Source organism: Phaeoacremonium minimum, assembly GCF_000392275.1.
Source record: "Phaeoacremonium minimum UCRPA7 unplaced genomic scaffold PA7_03_scaffold_558, whole genome shotgun sequence".
In the NCBI taxonomy this organism is placed as follows: Eukaryota; Fungi; Ascomycota; class Sordariomycetes; order Togniniales; family Togniniaceae; genus Phaeoacremonium; species Phaeoacremonium minimum.
In genome coordinates this window covers 29,247-51,769 of record NW_006921460.1, presented here as the reverse complement: position 1 = coordinate 51,769, position 22,523 = coordinate 29,247, and the positions used below count along the sequence as shown (strand labels likewise).

The 22,523-nt window shown below is 50.9% G+C and overlaps 5 protein-coding genes across 5 annotated transcripts; 3 read left to right on the top strand and 2 right to left on the bottom strand.

Moving 5' to 3' along the window:
• Window positions 1-102: 102 nt before the first annotated feature.
• Window positions 103-1,038, top strand: UCRPA7_7819 (putative proline-rich early nodulin protein; the record flags this gene model as incomplete). Its single annotated transcript, XM_007920341.1, has 2 exons — window positions 103-462; window positions 523-1,038. The coding sequence occupies 2 exons, from the start codon at window positions 103-105 to the stop codon at window positions 1,036-1,038; spliced, it is 876 nt and encodes a 291-aa protein (XP_007918532.1).
• A 3,239-nt stretch (window positions 1,039-4,277) lies between these two features.
• Window positions 4,278-5,149, top strand: UCRPA7_7818 (hypothetical protein; the record flags this gene model as incomplete). The annotated part of the gene is made up of 2 exons (XM_007920340.1): window positions 4,278-4,604; window positions 4,793-5,149. The coding sequence occupies 2 exons, from the start codon at window positions 4,278-4,280 to the stop codon at window positions 5,147-5,149; spliced, it is 684 nt and encodes a 227-aa protein (XP_007918531.1).
• Window positions 5,150-5,794: 645 nt separating this feature from the next.
• UCRPA7_7817 (putative glycoside hydrolase family 63 protein) lies at window positions 5,795-8,392 on the top strand (the record flags this gene model as incomplete). The annotated part of the gene is made up of 3 exons (XM_007920339.1): window positions 5,795-6,050; window positions 6,119-8,088; window positions 8,144-8,392. The coding sequence occupies 3 exons, from the start codon at window positions 5,795-5,797 to the stop codon at window positions 8,390-8,392; spliced, it is 2,475 nt and encodes an 824-aa protein (XP_007918530.1).
• Window positions 8,393-8,596: 204 nt separating this feature from the next.
• On the bottom strand, window positions 8,597-11,187 carry UCRPA7_7816 (putative gtpase-activating protein gyp7 protein; the record flags this gene model as incomplete). Its single annotated transcript, XM_007920338.1, has 4 exons — window positions 8,597-8,952; window positions 9,009-9,590; window positions 9,688-11,038; window positions 11,101-11,187. 4 exons carry the CDS (start codon window positions 11,185-11,187, stop codon window positions 8,597-8,599), a joined length of 2,376 nt encoding a protein of 791 aa, XP_007918529.1.
• Window positions 11,188-13,595: 2,408 nt separating this feature from the next.
• On the bottom strand, window positions 13,596-14,783 carry UCRPA7_7815 (putative ribosomal large subunit biogenesis protein; the record flags this gene model as incomplete). Its single annotated transcript, XM_007920337.1, has 5 exons — window positions 13,596-14,220; window positions 14,276-14,505; window positions 14,559-14,616; window positions 14,671-14,705; window positions 14,757-14,783. The coding sequence occupies 5 exons, from the start codon at window positions 14,781-14,783 to the stop codon at window positions 13,596-13,598; spliced, it is 975 nt and encodes a 324-aa protein (XP_007918528.1).
• Window positions 14,784-22,523: the final 7,740 nt, after the last annotated feature.

Below are 22,523 nucleotides of genomic sequence, written 5' to 3'. Positions count from 1 at the left end.
CACCATCCGCCGTTGTTCTGAACACCACCACAACCACCGACCTCATTTCATCGCACAACAACATCAACATCAGACGAAAGACTTCACGTGACCAGACAGATGATGGCGCCTCAAGATGACTCAGGGGCAAGTGTTGCATCATCGGCCCTTTCATCTCCCCCGGAAAGCATCGTCGACCCCAAAGAGGATATAGACACCCTGATCAGCCCGGTTACCCATGAAAACTCAGGAATTGCAGAGCAGTTGGAGAAGATCGGTGTGAGCACAGAACTGCCAAAAGACAATTCTGAGGACCCAGAGCCCAGCATCGAAGTCAACATGGATGGAAAACGGCCCCATCGGGCAGCCTTCAACAAGACCACCACATCCACGGCCAAGAAACCGAAGATGAGAAGCAAAAAGTGGGATCCCGATTTCTTGCTGGAAGATCCAGCCTCAGCTCTTACTAAGGTCGATCTTCGAGTAAGTAGCTTCATCTCACATGTCCCTCAGGTGGGAATCATTACTTATGCAATAACTCAGGCTCTACTATCACATCCAGACGCCTGGACAGTCCTCACCGCACAGGAAAAGAAGGAGATCTTGGCAAAATTTCCCGATGAGCAACACATCCTCAACGCCGGGACTGAGGACGCTTGTCCCAATATTCAGTCCTTGCGAAACGACGACAACTTCCGCCACGACGTGGCTCGTTTCCAGGATGCTATTGCCAATGGACAGCTCGATCCCCAGTGGTTGCAGGAGGCTTGGATTGCTCACGAGAGACGTGAGACCGGCGAATTCGATGAATTCAAGATCAAGAAATTCGAAAGTGACTGGGGCGTGGAACTGCCGGTGGAGTACAAGCTGGCAAAGGTCCTACCACCGCAACAGTCAGAGATGCCGACTACCAATTATCAGTCTGAGGCCCCCGATGAGCTTTCCGGAGAAGTCACCGATGTCAACAGCGAAGTCATTGCCAAAGGTGCAGACGGTAACATCTCCGAGGCGGCTAAGCCCGTCGAGACGATGGGCGTTGACTCGACCGAGAACGCGTGATTCGCAAAACTCGGTTTGCAGTATTGCGATAGGACAAAAAGATAGTGAGCCAGGAATGGCGTTGTCTGCCATGACCTATGATATCAAATCCCATGAACCCTGGTGGCTCCATCGTAACGATCCAGGAAAGGGAAGGGACAGTGCTAGGGTGATGATCTGAGATATGAACAAATCTGTTTTGAGCAAACGTCCCGACATGTGCTGCTGCACTGGGATCATTGACAGGCAATTGCTTTCTCACATGGACCATTGCCCATCCAAATTCATATACCCATAGACTATGCGATTGCTAGGTAATTATACCTCTGCCGGGGTAATATTTGTTAATTCTGAGTGGGAATCGCTGACTTTTCAGACAAGGGAGTTGCTACTTTTGTCAAGACCAGCGGGGCTATAGAAATAAACAGAATCTTCGAAGCCTCAATCAGGTATTCTCAACCCTGGTTTTCTGGTATATTCAAGTCGCTAGAGTAATGTTTATTACCCTGGCGGAGGTGTAGATACCTTGGTAGCCTGAATATGGACTTTCATTGTCTAAATTCCGGAATTAATACTAAAACCTCAACCGAATCTCCATATCATCATTGGATGACTCTCTGTGAAATTACGGATAGTCTCACTGTTGCGGAAGTTTGGGCCTCTGAAGAAGAACTTGGGCAAGTTAGCGAATTATCTATAGGTGTAGTGAATCAGGTAAGCTGGCGAGCTATAGCGCAAGGTCAATGTAACGGGTAATTGTGGGGAGAGCCCGCGACCTAACTCTCGTACTTTAGCAGCGTCTGGAATTTAAAGATCACAACTCGAGACTTTAACGAATCATACAACACTCGTTTAGTTAAGCCCTCGGGTACACATATCTTATACAATCTCTGACTCCATAAAGTCGTATTTTCATACATTGCGACGCATTCGCACGGCTGAGGATTGAGCTCGCCACACGATGGCACCGTCAGTGCAGGCGCATAATCGATCGCATAGTCTGCTCCTGTTGCAGAAATTGCTCAACCTGAGAGACAGCGCCAGTCCACTGACTCTGGTCCTCGATAATCTCGAGCAGAGTGCTAGTCCTCTAATCAGGGAGTTTACAAGTCGAGCAAAGGTGCGTTGCAGTCATTCTACGACCTCCGTCCCAGCATTGTTTGAAGTGAAATCAGAGGGGGCGATACATCGACATGAAATGGCTGATGAAAAGTTTCTAGATCTCTCGCAGTAAAGTCATATTCGTGTCATACGCCACTGTGAAGAAACCAGAAAATGCAGACGCCTTTATAAGAGCAAGAGGAAAGCCTTTGAGCGCATTAAGGTCCGAGATTGTCAAGCAGTGCCCAAATCCAGCGGGATCTACTAGTCAGGACACTCCAGCCCAGAGTATGAAGATCCATACGTTCTGAGTACCACCATCAGCTCACTAACTTGATTTCAGAAGCCCTGATTATTATTGATACGCTAAATTCCTTGGCCGCCACAGAGCCTCGCTTTCTGTCTGCTTTTCTGTCAAGTATTATCACACCAGCTGTCTCAGTGGTAGCTGTCTACCATGCAGATGTCCCGCTAGTTCTCCCGAAAGGCTTCAGTGAGTATGAACCTCATCCGTTGGGAGTTTTGAGCCATCTTGCCACAGCTGTGCTGCGGGTATCGAGTCTTTACCAAGCGGTGGAAAGGAGACGGGCGCAGAACAGGAGTTTGCAGGAACCGGAGTGGGGACTGCGAGAAGGACGAGAGGGCGCCATCATTGGTGTGAAAGCAACCGACAATGGGGCAGGCGACGGTGTTGTCCTTGAGATGGAAATGAGGAGAAGGAGTGGGCGCGCTGTGGCGGAGAAGTTTGTTCTGATGCCTGGAGGTCAACAGACAGGGGTATCGAGGATATCGCTCCTCACAGACCACAGTCTATTCGCGCCGCCAGCTGACGCGAATGGAGAAGTATTTGCTGGAGCAAATGAGGAGGAGGACGACATGCAGACTACATTTAACTTGGGTCTCACGGAGAAGCAGCGGAAGGATAGGGAGGGCATTGTTCTGCCGTATTTCGATGCACAGACTGACATCGGAGCTGGAGAGGGTGGGCGGATCCTATATGAAATGGGTCGCGAAGACGATTTCGATGATGAAGAGGATGAGATATAATAACAAGACCACAGGAAATATCAAATATCTGATTTCAACATATTGAACTTCAGCGTGGGTCCAAACGGCTATAGCTATGGCTCTTGTAAGTTCTACAGTTTGTAGAGGGGCTCGACATCAGCGTGGATCCTCTAGGGAGGCGTCTTGCCTCTCTATTCCTGTCTAACGTGACTCACTTACAAACATAGCCTCGATTCATAGAGTCATAATAAGTCTCCAACACTGCACCACGTGTACTGAACGAGTTTAATTATCCCTAGGCGCCAGGCGCGAGAATTATCCCAAAAGTTTGCACATTCGCACGGGCCAACTCTCGTCTAAGTATATAAGTTGGCGTCTCTCCCACATCTTCAATCTCTTCTTTCTTTTCTTCTCCAGCTCTCTTTGCCTAATGGCTTAGATCAAGTGTAGTATCTGTTCTTTTCAGTTTAGCCGCTGATAACCCTCCACCGGGGGGCATCTTTAGGTTATCCTAAATTTTTATACTTGGGAGGCCGGTCCGCTGGAGCTTGCTCCATGACCAGCATCCACTGTGTTCTTGGTCTTACACTGTCTCCAAGCGACGCGAACTTCTACGCTCCATTTTCATTGCAGTCTTGGGCTTGACCCAGGCTGTGAGGAAGATGAGCTACTGTAGGGATGGAGAGTATTATCGTTTAAATGACTTGTATAGATAATAAAATGCATTAGAGTAGCGAAGTATTGTCCTCGCTAAAAGGAGTGGTTACTTAGCATAGCTTTCAGTTACATGCCTACATGAAGCGTCTATAGATACGTAAGAATGCAAAATGAAGGTCATTGCGGTAGCAGGCTTCAACGTTGAGACGTCCGGCTGACCTCTCGGTATTGAGTCACCCTCAGCCTGAACTAGGCTTCTATCGCGGTAGGGCTGCAGGGCCCAGCGCAGTGGATCGCCCGCTAGTAATTAGCGCGCCACAGTGCTGTCAGCACGTGAGGCCTAAAGCCTTATTTCAGCCGCATAGGCCAGGCTTTTGTTTTGCCGCACGCCATTTACAACTGTCCTCGACACACTTTGCCATAAACGTGACGGCAACGCATGATGTCCGATCCAAGCCGCAACCGCCGCTTTGACGGTCGTCGTCAGTGGGGCGATGAGGAGCGTGCTCCCCGGCGCGACCAAGGCCGGCCCCGTGACCGAAGCGATCGGAGAGAAAGAGATGACCGCGACCGACGGCGCGACGGCGATGATCGAGATCACAGGCGTCGCTACAGATCCAGGTCTCGAGACAGGAGAGACAATCAACATCGATCTAGGTCGCGGGAGCGCGAGCGGGTGCGTGACGACGATCGGGAGTACGCTCGCCCGAGAGACCGCGATGACAGAGGCAAGGGCAGAGATAGGCGCGACAGAGGCGAGCCGAGAGACAATGGACGACCGGCTAGGTATCGAGATGAAGAACCGCCAAATCATGGAAAAGGTATGTCATGGACCCGGCAACTTGCATTTCATGGAAAGGACGTGGCGATGAATGTTGGCTTTACGCATATGACACTTGGAGATGGTGTTGACACAGCTCCTCAAGACCGACATGCCGAACGGCGACGATCGGCGTCCCCAGGCCGCAGCGAAAGCCCGCGCCGTGAATATCTTCCAACGAGATCTAAGGGTGGAGAAAGACCGGGTGGAGCGCATGCGCACGGGACCATGTCTGTCAAGGTTGGCGCAGGCCAAGATGGCGAGCGAGAACAGAGCCGTGAGGAGGAGGACCGGAGAGACCGTGATGGCACGGATGACCGTGAACAAGGTGAGGCTATGGATGAAGACGAAGAGGAACTTGAAGTCGAGGACGACGGAATGGCGGCCATGCAGGCCATGATGGGCTTTGGCGGTTTCGGTACGACGAAGGGTAAGAAGATTGCCGGTAACAATATCGGAGCGGTTCGCAAGGAGAAGACGACGGAATATCGTCAGTACATGAACCGTGTGGGAGGATTCAACCGACCTCTAAGTCCAGGTCGATGAGAGACACAACGGAGTCCTTGACGGTGCACCAACCGGGCAGTATGTTGCTGTACAACATCTTTTTGTCAACGCCCTCGTCTCACTCATACTTCTGGGCACAGTATGGTTGCTCTATAGATACCCTAGAAAGTTGCTGTTATTCAAGAACTTGCCCTCTGTAGTGGATGCACCCTCGAGACTAGGATATTGGCCTAATTCTTTGAAAAGACGATACAATGATGTAAACAATTCGTTTAAAGAGCTGGCTTACATGGACATTACCCTGAGATCAGAACTGGCAGTTGCCGCAAAAGTTCACACATAGATGTCTTAGATACCTACCTTGGTACCTAGGCACTGAATCCCATACTGCAACTTCAGGTGACCACGTCGGTTTGAAGACGCCATACACCAACGAATGCTCCACTATAATGGTGGTGGGGGACGCCTAGCTGAGCCCCTGTATTCGGCGTAATTACCCCACATGCCCTACCTAAGGTTGCGTGGCAGCTTCATGCCACGGACCGCAGACCTGAACCGAGCTGGCCAGAGCTTCAAACCGCCAAACGTGTTCAGAATCCGCATCCCTCTCCGAACCAAGGTTTGAACGCCCCGCGGATTGCACTGTCAATCCTCAACGCAGGGTTTTGCGCATTGATTCCCAACATGGCGGTCCTTCGCCAATTGACCGCGCTGGTCACTTTTCTTGTCTTCAGCGTCTTCTGCGCCCAGGGACTTGCAGCTGGAGCTGCAGACGAGGAATCCATTCTGAATAGTGAGATTGGGCGATCAAACAACCAGAGCTTGCTATGGGGCCCTTACCGACCGAACCTCTACTTCGGAATCCGGCCCAGGATACCCAAGAGTCTAATGACCGGGCTGATGTGGGCAAAGGTCGACAACTACCAGGAAGTCCAGAACAGTATGTTGCTTCCCTTCTGCTACAACTGTACGCCACTTGTGCCAGGGCTGACCACCAGTGTCCGACAGGCATTCGATACACCTGCGAGCAGCATGAGGGCATGGCGGGATATGGCTGGGATGAATATGATACACGGAAGGGCGGCGTACAGACGATCCACGATGCTGGCAACAATATCGACATCACGACGTCTTTTGTCAAGATCCCTGGCGGCGCGCATGGAGGCAGCTGGGCTGCCAGAATCAAGGGAGAACCAAGAGCCGATGGGCCTTCCGATCTGAAGACAACCGTCATATTCTACGTCTCACAGGACGAGGGGCTTGGTAGTAGCCTAGCTGCTTATGAATCTGAGGACCCGCTAGGATATGATGGGGATCTCGCTTTGGAGGGACAATCTCAGTCCTTGGGAAAGTACAAGCTCGTGGTAACCAAGGGCACAGGCGATCATCCCATGAGTGACCATGAGTTATCGGAGCAGCGCGACTTGGGGAAGACTGTGATCCAGTCTGTGACTGTTCCCGAGGATTTTGTCTGGCAGGCGAAGCCCATTCTATTCCGACAGCTCAAGGAAGGCGTCGACTATATTATGGAGAACTATGACCCCAATCAGCCGCCACCACCGTGGCAGGTATATCAGCTCACGAACAAGCCTGGTATGGGAAATGTGCACATGATTCAGAAGATGTTCGAGGGTCCTTTCGAGTTCGATATTCTTTACTCTAGTCATTCGGCTGGTAAGGAAGTCACGAGCGAGGACTTGACCCGAGAGATTCAGTCGACTACCGAATCATTTGGAGAGCGCTTCTCAAACGTCTTTGCTCCCAAGGCTCCTTTCACTGCCGAGAAGTACAAGAAATTTGGTAGGAGCATGTTCTCAAACTTAATTGGCGGTATCGGCTATTTCTATGGCCACTCTGTTGTGGATCGGTCCTATGCCCCTGAATATGAAGAGGAAAACGAGGGTTTCTGGGAGGAGGCGGCTGAGGCACGGGCCCGAAAGCAGGAGAAGCTTGAGGGTCCTTATGAGCTCTTCTCCAGCATCCCATCAAGGCCCTTCTTCCCTCGAGGGTTTCTGTGGGATGAAGGATTCCACCTCATGCCGATTGCGGACTGGGACATAGATCTTACTCTTGAGATCGTGAAGAGCTGGTTCAACCTAATGGATGAAGACGGCTGGATCGCTAGGGAGCAAATCCTGGGACCAGAGGCTCGAAGCAAGGTTCCGGAAGAGTTCCAAGTCCAATATCCACATTATGCCAACCCACCAACACTGTTCTTAGTCATTGACGAATTTGTTTCACGACTTCAGAGGATGAACGGTAGTATGCCATCAGAGAAAGAGAAGCTCTCACAAGGCGTCTCTCTATCTACGGCTCATCTCGACAATCCTACAGTTGGCCTTGATTATCTTCGTCGGTTGTACCCATTTCTTCGCCGCCAGTTTGACTGGTTCAAGAAGACCCAGTATGGTGATATCAAGTCCTATGATCGAGAGGCTTTTTCAAAGAAGGAAGCCTATAGATGGCGTGGCAGAACCGAGCGACACGTTCTGACTAGTGGGCTTGATGATTATCCACGAGCACAGCCACCCCATCCGGGTGAGCTTCACGTTGATCTCATGTCATGGGTTGGATTGATGACGAAGTCCCTCATCAACATCGCCGGCGCTCTTGATCGACCCGACGAAGTCGAAGAGTTCAAAAAGGTTCTCAACGCGATTGAGCACAACCTTGACGACCTGCACTGGTCAGAGAAAGATGGCTGCTATTGTGACGCGACCATCGATGATTTCGAGGAGCACTCACTAGTGTGCCACAAAGGATATATCTCCTTGTTCCCTTTTCTGACTGGCTTGTTGAAGCCCGATAGCCCGAAGCTGGGCAAGATATTGAGCCTCATTGGCGACGAGGAGGAGCTATGGAGTCCTCACGGTATCCGAAGTTTAAGCCGGAAAGACGACTTGTACGGCACGGATGAGAATTACTGGCGTAGTCCAGTATGGATGAACATCAACTATCTCGCGGTCACGCAGCTATACGTAAGTAAACGGGGTATTCTAATTAATCTCTCTCTGCTGACATCTCTCTCTACAGAATCTTGCCAAGCAAAACGGACCGCACCAAAAGCAGGCAAAGGACCTGTACACACGGCTGCGCAAGAATTTGGTAGACACCGTTTTCAAGAGCTGGGAGGAAACCGGCTTCGCCTGGGAACAATATAACCCAGAGACTGGTCAAGGTCAAAGGACGCAGCACTTTACAGGCTGGACGAGTCTCGTGGTCAAGATTATGGCAATGGATAATCTCAGTGGTGGTTCTGAGCACCTGAAAGATGAGCTGTGATTTTACAGCAATACTATAGATGTATATAAACACCTACTCGACGACAAAAGTCGTCAGGGAATTGATGACATGGAAAAGCAATCAGACTTGATTATGACAGGAATACGCTCCGGTTCGTTGCAGTGAGCTAATATGTTCTTGCGCTGGATATAAACAAGCTATGTAATACAAGGCGACCTAATCCGAATTTATCCACATAACCCATCATTTTCTGTTGTCCGAGAAGAGGCCCTCGCCCTTACCGGCGACCTCTTTCCTCGGTAGCACTTCAACCTCTCGACTCAATAGGCTTCGCAGCTCGGGTGTGATCACCTTCTCCACCTCCTTCTTCTGTTCTGGAGCCTTTCCTGTATCGCGTCGGGGCGAGCCATTGGCTGGTGGTTGCGGAGCATTCGCCGCCTCGGACGAGGTTGAAGGAGAGCCTAAGCTCGGGCGGGCACGAGGTGCGGGAAAGTTGGGTTTCTTATCAATGGTCTCGATCAGTCTCCTAAACCGACGGAATAGAGACTCAGCCCGGATCAAGGTCGAATCAAGATCAATGCTTCCAGAAAGCTCATTGACTATATATTATATGTCAGTAACCATCGCCATTTTACTTTCAAGATTGAAAGCTTACCGTATTTCAGGACCTCGTCGAAGTGTTGCAGGTGGTTCATGATGACATCTCTGTGCTTTTCCAAAATAGCCAGAGCAATGAAAAGATGGAAGCTGCTGGTCAAGTAATCTGTCCAAAGCACTTCCCATAAATGTAATACATCCATCCATGGGAACTCTCGCTTGTACCATACCAACAACATCCGGAAGAAGAAAAAGAAATTCGTGCTGTCCGCAGATTGCAGATGCGCGTAAAGCTTAGGGTCCATGAATTGCACGAGGTGGTCCAGAGTTGTGAGCTGTTTCCTCATTCCCGATTGATCTCGTAGAAAATTCCTTTCCATGCGATCCATAAAGTGTTGAAAAGCCCAAAAGGCGATAGCATCATCTTGGATGACAGCATATATAGGGGCGAGTAGGTCCGACATTCCCTGGACGTATCCAAGCTCCTTGTTGTACTCGTTGTATGTTAAAAGAAGGTCCTTCATCTGCTCCATGTGGACATTCGTGCCGGTCTCCGCGAAAGGTGAATCTGGATCAGGATGGGGGATGTTTTCTCCTGCAAAGATCGGCACATTTCGGTCTGTCCGGTGAACGTCTTTTTCTGTTTCATATTGTGAGCTCGTCAAAGTTTTTTATGTAGACAAGGGAATACAAACCAATGCGGCCGCGTTGTTCTCTCCACCACTCTCCCTCCTCACCTTGGCCACCAAGATCAATTAACCGTTCCCACCAGGCTGCCTTCAACTTGACATATTCGTCTCTCAAAGACGCCAGCTGAGCCTTCCTCTCAGGTGCAGTACTATACCAGTCGTAGATGCCGAGCAGGAATAGCCATGCTTCTTTTCGCACTCCATCATCAGGGTCAAGCCCACCGTGGAAGATTCGCTCCTTTACTTCATCAACAGTAATGTTCAGTCGTCCAGTGCGAGGATCAAAGAATCCGTTCCACTCCTTAAGAGTAACTGGTTTCCTCAAATCCTCCAACGACATGCTGCTGCTTCCCTCTAGTAGCTCGAACTCCCCTACGTCCGTATCCTCGAGCTCCATGACGTCTCTCGCGGTCCATATTCGTTGGCTTCGATCCCTCTCGCTTTGTTCCGCAATCCCCATAGCCCATCTCGCGAGATAAAGCCGAGCGCTGTCGAACTCTTCCTGCAAGGTCTGAACCTCTGGATTCCGAAGCAACCTTCTCATTTGCGGAGGCATTCTCGGGTTGTCTATAACATCTTGAGCAGCCTGTCTTGTGAAGGTTGTGACCTTGCTGAATTTCTCCATGATATTCCACCCAGTTTCCTTGACAAATTTCATGAACGGGTCCATCCCTGCGTCTCTTGAGCCACTGGGACCAGCTCTAGAGCCGCCCCTTCCCCCTCTCCGGGCTGCACCACCATCCTGTCGGCCAATAGACGATGCAGTGCTGGTAGTCGGCCTGTCACTAAATGCCTCGCTGTCTTCTGTAGTCGGCTCGACCAAATAGATGTTAGGCTCCGCACCGCTGCGCTCGATCTTGATGTATCGCTTGAGCCATCTAAGAACCTCATCACCACCCCAAAACATCTCGCCCCCCTCACCAAACGGGTCGAAGCTGTCCCTGGCTCGTTTCTTCTTCTGGAGGATAGTTGACTGGCACTCGCTGTCGTGGAAGAACAACGCCGGGAAACTGTCGCCAGCCCGAGAGTTGATGATGAGTGATCCGAACCACCAGCCCAGGCTCGGCGGCCGGACTAAGAGGGAGTATATGGCACTGACGGGAATGGCGAAAGCATAGTGACCGACAGATCCCTTATGAGTTGTGACAGTCGGTGGAGGTGGAACCAGATATGACTGCTTGGGAGGAGAATCCCCTTCACATAGGTCAACCTTCACGTATAAGCTAGCAGAATCTCCCAGTTGGGACTCTGGAACCCAGCCCAAGAGGAGATCTGACGAGGCCGGGGACTCCTTGGAGTCTGAAGAAGTCGGCCGCTCGCCATGGGGGCCTTTCTGTTGCCACAAAGCGATGTATCCGGGTATGTTATCCTTTGCGGAAGGCGTGGGATGGATGTATACCTGTAGCGATGACCGTATTAGTTCGTTTCTCGACGTATCTCTTCCGTTTGTGGGTTCCTCACCTTGCTCTTTGAATAAAGGAGCTTGACACCTCGTCCTGTTTCGCTGTGTGTTATAGTGTTATAATCGCCCTCCTCGTCGTCGCTCATTGCGTAGAAGCTCGCAGAGGGAGATACCGGCCGTGGTGGCGGGGCGTTTTGCTTGACCGGGACTCCATCGGACGTCATCATGGATCGCGGGGAGCCCGCACCGGATGACTCTCCTCTTTAAAGAATGAAAATACCGACGGCGGCGGATAACTGTTGATCCAGGGTGACGAGTGCTCGCTACGAGAAGACACTCATAGAGAATGTTGAAGCACGCTGGAGGTGGAAATTAGGTTTGGGGACAACGGGCAGATGGAATCATATGAGCCGTCAGTGGCTGAGTGAGGGTGTCTTAGGCGTGCCCCGCGCCTAGACCGAGCTGCTGCTTGCCTGCATAGAGGGGTCATGTAGAGTCGCCAGTACGCTCCGTAGCGTTGCCCCACTGCAGTTAAGCTTAGTACCTCTACTTGCTCGCTAGCTGCGATCATATGCAATCCGTCGCGCATGTCTACGCATGTATTCGAGAACGCTGCGTCATCCGCCACCCTCACTGAACACCAACACGCGGAGGCCTACGCAACATCACGATGCCCCCATGCCTTAAAAGAAATGTACTCCTGTAGCATCCTTGTATCGAGGACTCTGGATTTGTTTATGTGAAGGTATTGATGCGTATATGTGTATCGGCTTATATGAGAAACGTAGTTTTAGTATAGGCAGCAGCAAATCATTCACAGAGAAGTACAAGAGATCCATGAGCGGGCAACTCTAGACGTTCCCAGGCCAGTTAGAGAATCGTTGGTGGGATTCAGGCAATTTCGTGAGTATTTGAATGAGCTAGAACACTCCTAACGCCTTGCCATGCCGGATAAACAAGCCCTTCCCCGAATATAACTTGATAGGATGGTAATGTCGAAGGACGTCACTTATTATTCCAAGATTTCGATATCGTCCAAGATTGGTGAACAGAAAGGAGCGGCCTCAGACCGCATTGCCCACAGAAGCCCAGGTGAGGAGACAAGAGCGAGTCTCAATTGAATCATCTCATCCTGGGTCCACTAGGAAGACCTCCCATCCTCCTAGGACCGCTAGGAAGCCCTCCGGCTCTGCCGCCTCCTCCGCCCCCGCCGCCACCAGCATACTCAGATTCGTTGCTGGCCCAGGGAGAGTTTGCGGCCATGAACGGCCTGTCGTTTCCACCGCCTCTGCTAGAGCCGCTGCCGCCATCGTACATTCCGCCGGGAGCAAAACGATCTTCGTAGCTATCGCCGCCCCCGCCTCCTGCACTACCACCACCATAGTTGTTTCCAGCTCTTCCTCCACCGTATGGACTTCCACTACTCTGCTGCGCAGGCGGCTGGAATGGCCCTGACTGCGCCGGACTCGCAGTGCGAGCACCACCCCATAACCTCTGCTTGAGCCGATCCTGTGCCGATCCCGTCGAACTTCCGGGGGGTGTGGTGTTGCTCTCCCTCCCGTATGATTGTTGGTAGCTTCCTGCCCGCTGGCTCGGTAGCGGGCGAGCTTGAACATCCTCCCGTGCATCGTTCCCCCTATTTGCAAACGGATTCCGGCTCGAGACTTGTTGCGGCTCTCCTCTCATCGGGGCAGGCATACCTCGTCCCTGCCGTAGAGACTGCGCATCCTGGCGCTGATTCATGGCGTTGTTGTCCCACAGCGACGACAGGCTGCCGCCTCCTCCTTGCTGAGAAGTCATACCACCGTATCTCGAGCCAACCTGCGACTGAGCATAGACAGGCGCCGCGGGCGGTGGTGCCTTCGGGTCGGGGGGCAGCCATCCGGGGAAGGAACGGCCCTTCTCGGTGTAGTATGCGCGCAGAACGCGGCACACATGTGTGTCATCTTCGGTGTCCCCGTCAGCTTCGCTTGCGAGCAGCGTGCTTCGCAGGTTGGAAATGCGACTGGTCGTAGTGGTGAGGATGTTTGAATACCACGATGTCATGATTGTGGCTACCGTCGAATCCCCTCGTGTGACGGTCACCACACGAACTGCGGCGGGGAGCTTTGTAGATTCCGGGGTGTATCCCTCCCAATTAAGCGATTACAATAGCAGTCCTCTAGCTTTTGTACAGCTGGAAGCACAGATTTCGTCACTTTCTGCTATTATGCAAGAATCGTTGAAAGATTGTGGTGTTGGGAGAAGAGGTCGAATTGGGGGCGGCGGGGTGATTTATGGGGAGCCGGTAAGTGTGGTTTGGGGCTTGGGCTTTGCTTCAAATGCCGTGTTTCAAAAGACTGGCTTCTAATGCAACGCTACATCTGCGCAAGCCAACAGACATTGTTAAGGGAAACCCACGCACATCGCAGCAGACTTCTGTGTAGACCATTATTAAGCCATTGATTCACGATATTTAAGAATGATCTGAACTCGATTGACGGAACAATGAGGTATCTATCTATGTAACAACCGTTTGCCATGCAAGTCCTTTTCCGAAACCAACGCCATGAAACTAGAACGCAAGCAATTTGTGTCTCTCAGACTCTTCCTCCACCTCACGCTCTCTCCTCTTCCTGGCTTTCATGCGGACAACACGGCCCCTCTTCCGCTTGTCACCCACAGCAGCCTTGCCCTTCTTCTTGAGAGCGGCATCATCGCTGTCTTCCTCTTCGTCGTCCTCGTCCTCGTCATCATCCTCATCACTTCCGAGCCAGTCCTCAATGTCTCCAAGCTCCTCATCACTCTCTTCAACGTCGCTGACATACTCCACGTTGCCGTCAAGCTCGTCCTCGTCTTCTTCCTCATACTCTTCCTCAAGCTCCTCTTCGTCATCCTCCTCGATGCCCTTGTCGTGGTCCTTATCTCGGATGCCTTGGCCTTCCTTTTCCATGGCAGTGAGGACCTTCTGCCAGATGGTTTCAGAGACGTTTAGCGGCTGATCACCATAGGCGCCTTGCCTGAGTCGCTCGATGAGCTCGCGTTCAATTGTTCTTTCCAGTTTCGCTGCTGCCTCTGCTTTGCGCTCTCGTGCCTCCTCTCGTCTTCGGATCTTGGGTGCCAGCTTGGGGACGAGCTTCTCACCCAGCCTGTCTTCCTCTGCTGCTAGTCTTCGCATTCGGATGGCAACTTGCGTGAGTCTTTGACGGTTGTTAGCCCAGTAGAACACTTCACCTCCTCTGTGGGGGCTTTTACCTTGTCAACCGCTGCTTGCACTTGTGCTGTAAAAATTTGGGCCAATACTCTAGTCTCTCTGATATTTGTTGCAGAGCTTTCGCGTAGTTCGAATTCAGGCGATATCGTTCCCATAACTTCGACGGTTGGTGGAATCGTTCGATGGTCTTCATATACAGGTAGAGCCTTCCCGTTGCCGGATCTGCTCTCACCGTCGCATACTTGAAGTTCGCCAAAGGACACGATTGTCGCTGTTTCCTATTAGAAAACGTTTGGAAGAATCAATATTGCGAGGGTAGCGTACATTACAGAGACCAGTGACATTGTACTCGTTTCGGCAGAAGTTGGACTGCTTTGTGGTCCTGCGATCGTTAGTTTTTGCTTTCGCGGCTTGACCTGGGCAAAGGAATTCTTACTTGAGTTTATACGAGCAGAATTGTTGGTTGATGACCTAGGAAACTTAGCAAATTGCAAGAATGTCGAATAAGATGTAATGCCATACCTGCCAGACGATCTCTTCGGACGCCATATTCAAAGTGCCGCAAGAATGGCTACTCGTCGATTCTGCTGCGGTTTCCCTGGTAAGGATCAGAGACGGTTGGAGATTCTCGAAATATTTCTTTGGAGGGGCTTGCTGCTTTGCCTGGACCAAAAAATTTCGGGTACTGCCAGACCGACCACATAAAGCATGTTCGCTCATTGGCCCGTTACCCCTGCTCCGCACATTTGTATTTCCGGTGCGACTTCTAGTTCCCGGCTTAGGTCAGCTCTAGGCTGTAAGTGCCTTAGCCAGTCTTTAATTAAGGATCTCTTCTACGACTGAACTTCCTCAGCTCACGGTCGCTATTTATAGCTGAGGTAACCAAAGGAGACAAGTGACGATTTCGAAAATCTGGTCAATGTTCCGGCGTGCTTGGAATGTGATAGCTGGATACAGTCTCTTGAGGCCTCATTCGTTCTCGGCCACCACGTCTAGCGTGTACCTTGCGCATGCTAGCTCTCACCATGTTTCCTCAGTCGTTTACAAGCCTAGCTGGTTCTCCATAGGCGTGCAGCTACGAAGCAGATGTCTCTCAAGCCTACCAACAAAAGATGACACGATATATGCCTTATCATCTGCCCAGGGTAGAGCTGGCATTGCCGTGATTCGAGTATCTGGACGAAGGTCACTCGATGTAAGTGAACCAGTAGCTCTAGCGCTTGCCAGCGAGCTTGCACTGACCCAGTAAGGTGTACAAGGGTTTATGTCCAGCAAGACCCATTCCGAAACCTCGCTATGCGGCAGTCAGGACACTGTTCGATCCGGAACGACCAGATGCCAGTAATATTCTGGATTCTCAAGCTTTAGTCTTGTATTTTCCTGGGCCCAAGACCGTGACTGGTGAAGATATCCTTGAGCTTCACGTTCATGGTGGCCCGGCGACGGTGAAAGCGGTTCTATCAGCCATCCCCAACTCTGCTTCGAGTGGAGCTATTCGTTATGCCGAACCAGGGGAGTTCACTAAAAGGGCATTTCTCAATGACCGACTTGATTTAGGGCAGGTTGAGTCTTTGAGTGATAGCCTTAGTGCAGAAACTGAGCAACAGCGACGTGCTGCGGTACGTGGGAATTCTGGTGTTCTGGGAAGAACGTATGAAGCTTGGCGAGAGCAACTCCTCCTTGCACGAGGAGAAATCGAAGCTTTGATAGACTTCTCCGAGGATCAGCACTTTGACGAGTCACCCACAGAGTTGTTACGCAATGTCACTAAGGTGGTCCGAGAAATGCTTCACTCGGTGGATATTCATGAGATGGTAAACCAGCGAAGCGAGCTATTGCGAAACGGCATACGTATTGCACTACTTGGCCCCCCGAACGTAGGGAAAAGCTCATTGATGAATCTCATTGTCGGGCGTGAGGCATCTATTGTATCCAGCGAGGCTGGTACCACAAGAGATATTGTGGAAGTGAATCTCGACATTCGCGGCTATCTTTGCACATTTGCAGATACAGCTGGCTTCAGATCTCATTCTTCAATTCATACCGAGGCTTTGGGGCCTGTCGAACAAGAAGGCATTCGCAGAGCCAAGTCGAAAGCTCTGGATTCAGACGTCGTCATAGTCCTCGCATCTGTTGAAGCAAACCCTGGTGGTGGCCATATGATTGCATATGACGCGGAAACACTTGAATTAGCAGCCAATGCTCAGCAGCATCTTCTTGTGATCAACAAACGTGATTCCGTCACAGAGGCAGAATTGCACAGTTTGGTCGCAGATTTCGTGGCAACAACATTGAGCCCAGTCCAGGCATATGCAGAGGCTGAGCCGCTGACAATTTCGTGCAGGGAGGCTGAGACTTCATCTCTAGGGCTGACGGATGCCGGTGGGATTCAACGGCTGATTCAGAACCTTACACGTTCATTCGCTGCGATGACGTCGTTGCCAGAAGGAATGGAAGTCTTACTTGGTGGTACAGAGAGGCAGCGACAGCTCTTGGCACTCTGTCGACAGCATCTAGAAGACTTCTTAGCGGAAGTGGGGACCGAGGGAGAGGGTGGTGAGCCTGATGTTGTATTGGCTGCTGAACATCTCCGCTATGCTGCCGAATGTTTGGCGAGAATCACAGGCCGGGGAGACGCTGGGGATGTAGAAGAAGTCCTTGGCGTCATCTTTGAGAAGTAAGTTGAAGATTCTCCAGTGCTCCACGTAAGAGATATGCTAATACTGCTTAGGTTCTGTGTTGGGAAATGAATGAATTATTAACTATACATTCGTGTATGTTCTATTCAAGATAACGGTCGCCCGAGCAGTCTGGTTCATCTATGACAAAAGAGATCCGTCTAAATGCTATCCCATCCCGATTTCCAACAATGCTGAAGAGCTGTCTAATTCAGAAGGTGCAAAGCAAATTGGAATGGTAATACATAGCCGCCGTTCTGTCAAACCGGCGAGTCAAAGAACTGGAACATCAGTCATACAATGATCGCTCGTCCATCTCTATATCGATCGTTTCAGAAAGCTCATCTAATCCCAACATCGTTACAATAGTGAGACAATAGCGAACACCAACTGTCTATAGGGAAAAGATTTCAGAATCAGAACCAGGAGGTGTTGGCTTGTTGAGGTTGGCCTTTAATGGCCGAAGGTCAGAGCCTTCTTGTCCTCTTCCTCGTCGTCACCCTTGTCGCCCCTGGGAATTTCGGGTTAGCAATCAGTTGAGGAGGATTTTAGGGTAAGGGTCTTACTTGTTGTAGCCGCTGCGGCCCTGATCCTTGGTATCATCATCCTCATCAGGCTTATTGTTGTAGCCACTGCGTCCGTAGTGGACGGGGAACTGGCTAGTGAAAGAGGTGGAAGTGAAGGCAGCCATTGTTTTGATATAGAAGCAAGAAGCAGGAAGAGAGTCTTGGAGTGGTGTTTGAAGCTTGGGATTGTTTGAGTAGATATTGATGCTGATGCTGGGATAGATGATTTCAACCTGGGAGCCTTCAAGGGTTTATATACTCAAAAAGGGTCCAAGGTGGTGAAGTCATCCCAACTCCCGTCACAAGTCTCGCTCGCTCCGTTCCGTCAACCTAGCCTACTACGAGCAAGCCGTCGGCGAGGGCGGACCCCCATAGCCCCCAGCGTGGATGACATAAGGATTTTGGTGGTTACTGTTTAAGCCTCGATATCGCCTGCTAGATCCCACATGGATGTACCAGGTTCCGGCCACAGATAGGACTAAAGTGGTCCCAAAAGAGATAACAAGCCCCTGGGCATGCATCGCCTTGCAGCTGTCTTGCATCGAACCCCGGCAGGCATTAGTGATTGCCTGGTTGCCAAAATCGACCAAGAGAGTACGAGGGCGGCATACTGGCTCCCAGTCCAAGGTTCCGGCAATTTGACCGAGCTGCATGGTAAATGGTCAAAGTTGCAGCGCAAGCTATTTTGGGGGCTGAAAGGACGGTTCCACGAATGATCTTCCTCCAGGTAGGGCTGAGCCTGTAAGCGCCAGCCTGGTGGTACCAGGGCGAAGCCTCCCAATTCTGGAATAGTATCGTCTCTTTTCAGGTCCCTTGTCTTACTCTGACAAGTCGCCACGCAAGTTTTCTTTTCTTGAATCTCACCCTCGACAGACACTTGGAACCCTGTATTATCTAAGCCTAGTCGACGATGCAGCACCAAACCTTCCCCTTCGGTGACGGTCTCCTGCAAGTGAGAACAGTCACACTTGAACATGTGCCCGGCTAGAAAGTAAACCGTTCCGATCATTCCGCTCCGCCGTTGGACACACTCCTATGTCAAGACTGTAATTCCCGCCGGGCGCGTAAGAGGGACAATCCTCCATCCGCCGTCCCTCTCCCGGCCGGAAGTCACCGAAATGTCTTCTTTTCGATCTAATTCCACATCTACGAGATTGGCAATTGCTAACCCTTTGGGATGCCACACTTTTGTCCACAGAATCACTCTCGTTACTCAGCGTATGCGTGGGCATGTTTCTCGAAGATCTTGGCTGCCCACCCCTCAACGTCATGCTCTACTTAGACAAGTACTCATGGCGCATGGTAGCCCAATTAAGCCAAATGTCGTCTTATCATCTGCGGACTTGGCGAGGCGTGTAGGATCCCGCACAAACTGTGCATCAGTTGGTGCGTGCTTGAATTGGTTCGGCGCCGTTTAGCCTCGAGCCCTGGTCCTGTTCGACCTTTGAGGCTCTGAAGTGACATGTGAAACGATGATTTTTCTCTTTTTTACCTGCCGCATCGTTCCACGATCCCAGAAGGCCCGACAGCAAGGCAACAAGGCAACACCAAAGAGGCTCTGCAATGATGTTGCCAGAACTCCCTAGTTCAGTCGTAAACCGAAGTCTGGTTCCTTCTTCCTCCGCGTGTATCTTGCGTACGTGGCCGAAAGACCATCGGCAGGGTGCTCACCGAACTTTCGGCCATGAGTCACGGGCTTGACAGTTGACGAGTTACCAACAACATTGCATGTCTTGTTCGGCTGCGCCCTTCCGCTGAAGCCCGCTCATCTCGAAGTTTCTCGGCATCTGCATCTGGGTGCGTAAAATAGGATGAGTAAGAAGCTTGACCGCATACGCGCGCGGCGTCACCTGGAAGGAAAAGAGGGTTGGTTGGCGGGGTCTTCCACGGGCAAGTCAGTTTGTAAACGGCGTATTGAGTGACAACCGCCCATACGGATACCTAATCCAGGCTGCCGATGCCACATTCTTTAGCGAGTCCGTAAGGCGGTAATCTCACCAAAATAGATTGGGCAAGCCACAGGCGGGCCCCTGGCACTGCCACCCCGGGCGTTGGACCGATGACACGGGGGTCTTCCAGCATAACCTCACGGCTTCCAAGGCAGCACTAAACCTCAATCATCGGCGGTGTGCGAAATGGAAATGCCCCTTATCATGCCGCTCTATGAAGAACTTGGTTCCGTTCTGCATGCGTTTGCAGAATGCAATCCAGGAGGATGATTACCAGGTAGAGCAGCTGGTAAGACACCACGAATGAGAACGTCGTCCTACCTGTCGGACTGTCAGTTCCATTAGAAAGGATGCCGCCACATAATTCCCTCGACGTCCACCTCAAACGTCAAGAAACCCCTTTCCTGTAACGAGTTTCTTCTTGTCTCTTGGCCTTTACAGCATTTCCTTCTTGAGTCTCTGCGGGTTGCCAATGCTTCTGGGCTGTGTGTCGAGAGTGGTTCCGCTCTTCCTCGCGATCTGACTAACACCTAGCTAAGATTGCGCCTTGACGCCAACCTGCCAAGCTAGCCCCCAAGGACCCCCCTTCATATGAAGTTATTCCGACACTTAGACGGTGCAAGGCAGTCCACAAAGAGACAAGAGCGTCCTTGTGCGACTTTGCAGTGCTACCGGCCTCAGTCAATCTCCCACCGAATCCGTTTCGTCTCGGTGTGAGCTGTTGAGGCGGAGACGGTTCAGCGGCCGGGTTGCAGTTCCAGGCCAATCCTTCAATTCAATACGAGAACTACATGCAATTGCCGTCGACGTTCGTCAAGCCTAGACGCTATGGAGCGTGTCGGTTGGGATTTCCCCGGTCTAACGCGGTTCTGCGGGAGGGAAGAAGGTGCTTACCGGCGGAAAGCCTAATGCCCTTCTCCTCCTCTTCCAAATCGACATGACTGGCTGTCGCGAACCGGTATGCGGCAGATGTTCCCGCAGTTTACGCAGAAAGGCACCGAGCATCATGCTCCAACTCGTCTTATGTCCTCATCTGGATATAGGTCCGGACTGGCGTTATGCAACGTTCGTTTCGATGCACTCGATGTTCAGGGGCAGACACATTTATGTGATCTCTTTCCGTGTCGTGATAGTCTTCTCATCATGAATTCGGCCTCTCTGTCCACACCGGATTGGGAAAGAGATTCCTGCAGGATGCGGTGTTGTCCTTGGCCCGAGCGGTTGCGTTATTCATCCTTGAGGCAGTCGATAACATCCAAGTCAATGTCAAATAGACGTTTGTCCCTGTTGACAAACTTTCCAAAGAGGCCTGCATTGCGAGCAGGTCGGATCACATTGCGGTTTAAGTCCTGCCTGTATCTGCTTCCCTGCTGGTCTCTGTGGATTGGTCTGCAAGATAGGGGAGACCTTGCCAAGCCCATACCCCCTTTTCTTCTGACTTGAGGCATACACTACCTCCGCAGACGGTTGATTCAAACAGGAAATATGATCACTGATCTCGAGTAAGTTGCTTCGTATCCATCCGCAGGCGGCATCATGCCTTGGCATAGCCTGCCTTGGAGCCACTCGCCGACCGTGAGTCAATGAGTTTTATCTCGAAGCCTGGATATGTGCGCATATCACAACTTTTCACAATCGACAAGGGCAACTCGCAGACAACTAATGTAAGTAGTCAGCCCATGGATGCTTGACAAAGATTCCCTTGTCAGGGGCCCTGTTTCGAAACCTTCGAGAAGGATGGGTGGTTTGTCGCCGAGCAGGGAGGTCTCGGCGAGCACTTTTGTCGCACATCATATTGTCGAGTTGTTTTAACAACCTCGTGCGTGAAACTTGGACATCAAGTCGAGTAGACGTCCTGACAATGTCTAGGAAGCTCACAACATTTATATACTTGAGACTCTTACTCCTAATATTAGGCAGTCTGACCAGCCGTGTTTTCGATGGCGACGTCAGACTCTAATTTCAATTCTTACCTGTCGGCGTAACCGTCTCGCGCCGACGGCGGTGCCAGCTTGGACCAACACCAGAGCTACGCCTATGCTGGATAAGCGGCAACGCCTTAAGTAGACCAAGTCTCTTAAACTACGATACATGGTATCTGCAGAGCACGGTACAGACTCATGGGTGACGGCTACTCCGACTGCTTGTTTGGCTTTAGCCTCGGACTCCTACCTAAGATTCCATTTTCGATGCAGGCTGCCCTTGCATCCACGCTTATTCACTCCCTTATGTCGATTTCCCTCACTTGGAAGGCATCGCCTTGGCTTTTGATGGCCAAAGCAATGTTACATATGAGAAATGTGACGACGACTTGGCTCGTGCGAATGACTGGCGGAACATGATTCTTGTCAACGGAATCAGGTAGAGATACTAATGATAGTAGCTTTATTATAACCACCACATTATCATAGACGTTGTTGTGTATCTTTATATTCGAGGTGAACTCAATGACTGATCGTATTCGTAGATTAGCCTGTGAGATCCCACAATGAGGATGCTGAGACCATTCGGATTAGGCAAGCTGACGGATGACAGGAGAAAGGGTGTTCCGTGTTTGCTCATGTAAGCCAACAAGTCCTTTACCAGGCGGCAATAACTGTCAGTCTTACTTAGATAATTGCAAGCCAGCACTGTGTCACGACCTGTGTAGGATGACCTCTGAAAATAGACGCGAAAACAGATTGTGTAGAACACCGCGACGGCTCAAGACAGCCAACAAATAGCGGACGGCCTGCAGAAAGCGATACGGCACCCCTGAGGTTGAAATCCCCTTTGATAGCTTTGAATAGTCTGCTCATGATTACGGTAATGTCGACCACCAGCCTAAGGCGCATTGTGAATATCTGACATAAAGCTTCTGGGCATGATATATCATATCACAATTGCTATTTCAAGTCGATGGAAAGTTTACTGATATAATAGAAAGTCTACGAGTCAGAATTTCAGGAGAAAAAAGAACCCCTCTGGGCGGTTGGGTTCTTTTACGCTGGGATTGTACGAAAAGATACGGACAAATATATCATATTATACTTTTTGCTTCAAAATCTTGCCAATTTTCAGCCATGACTGTTATATTGAATTTGTCTAGCCTTTTGA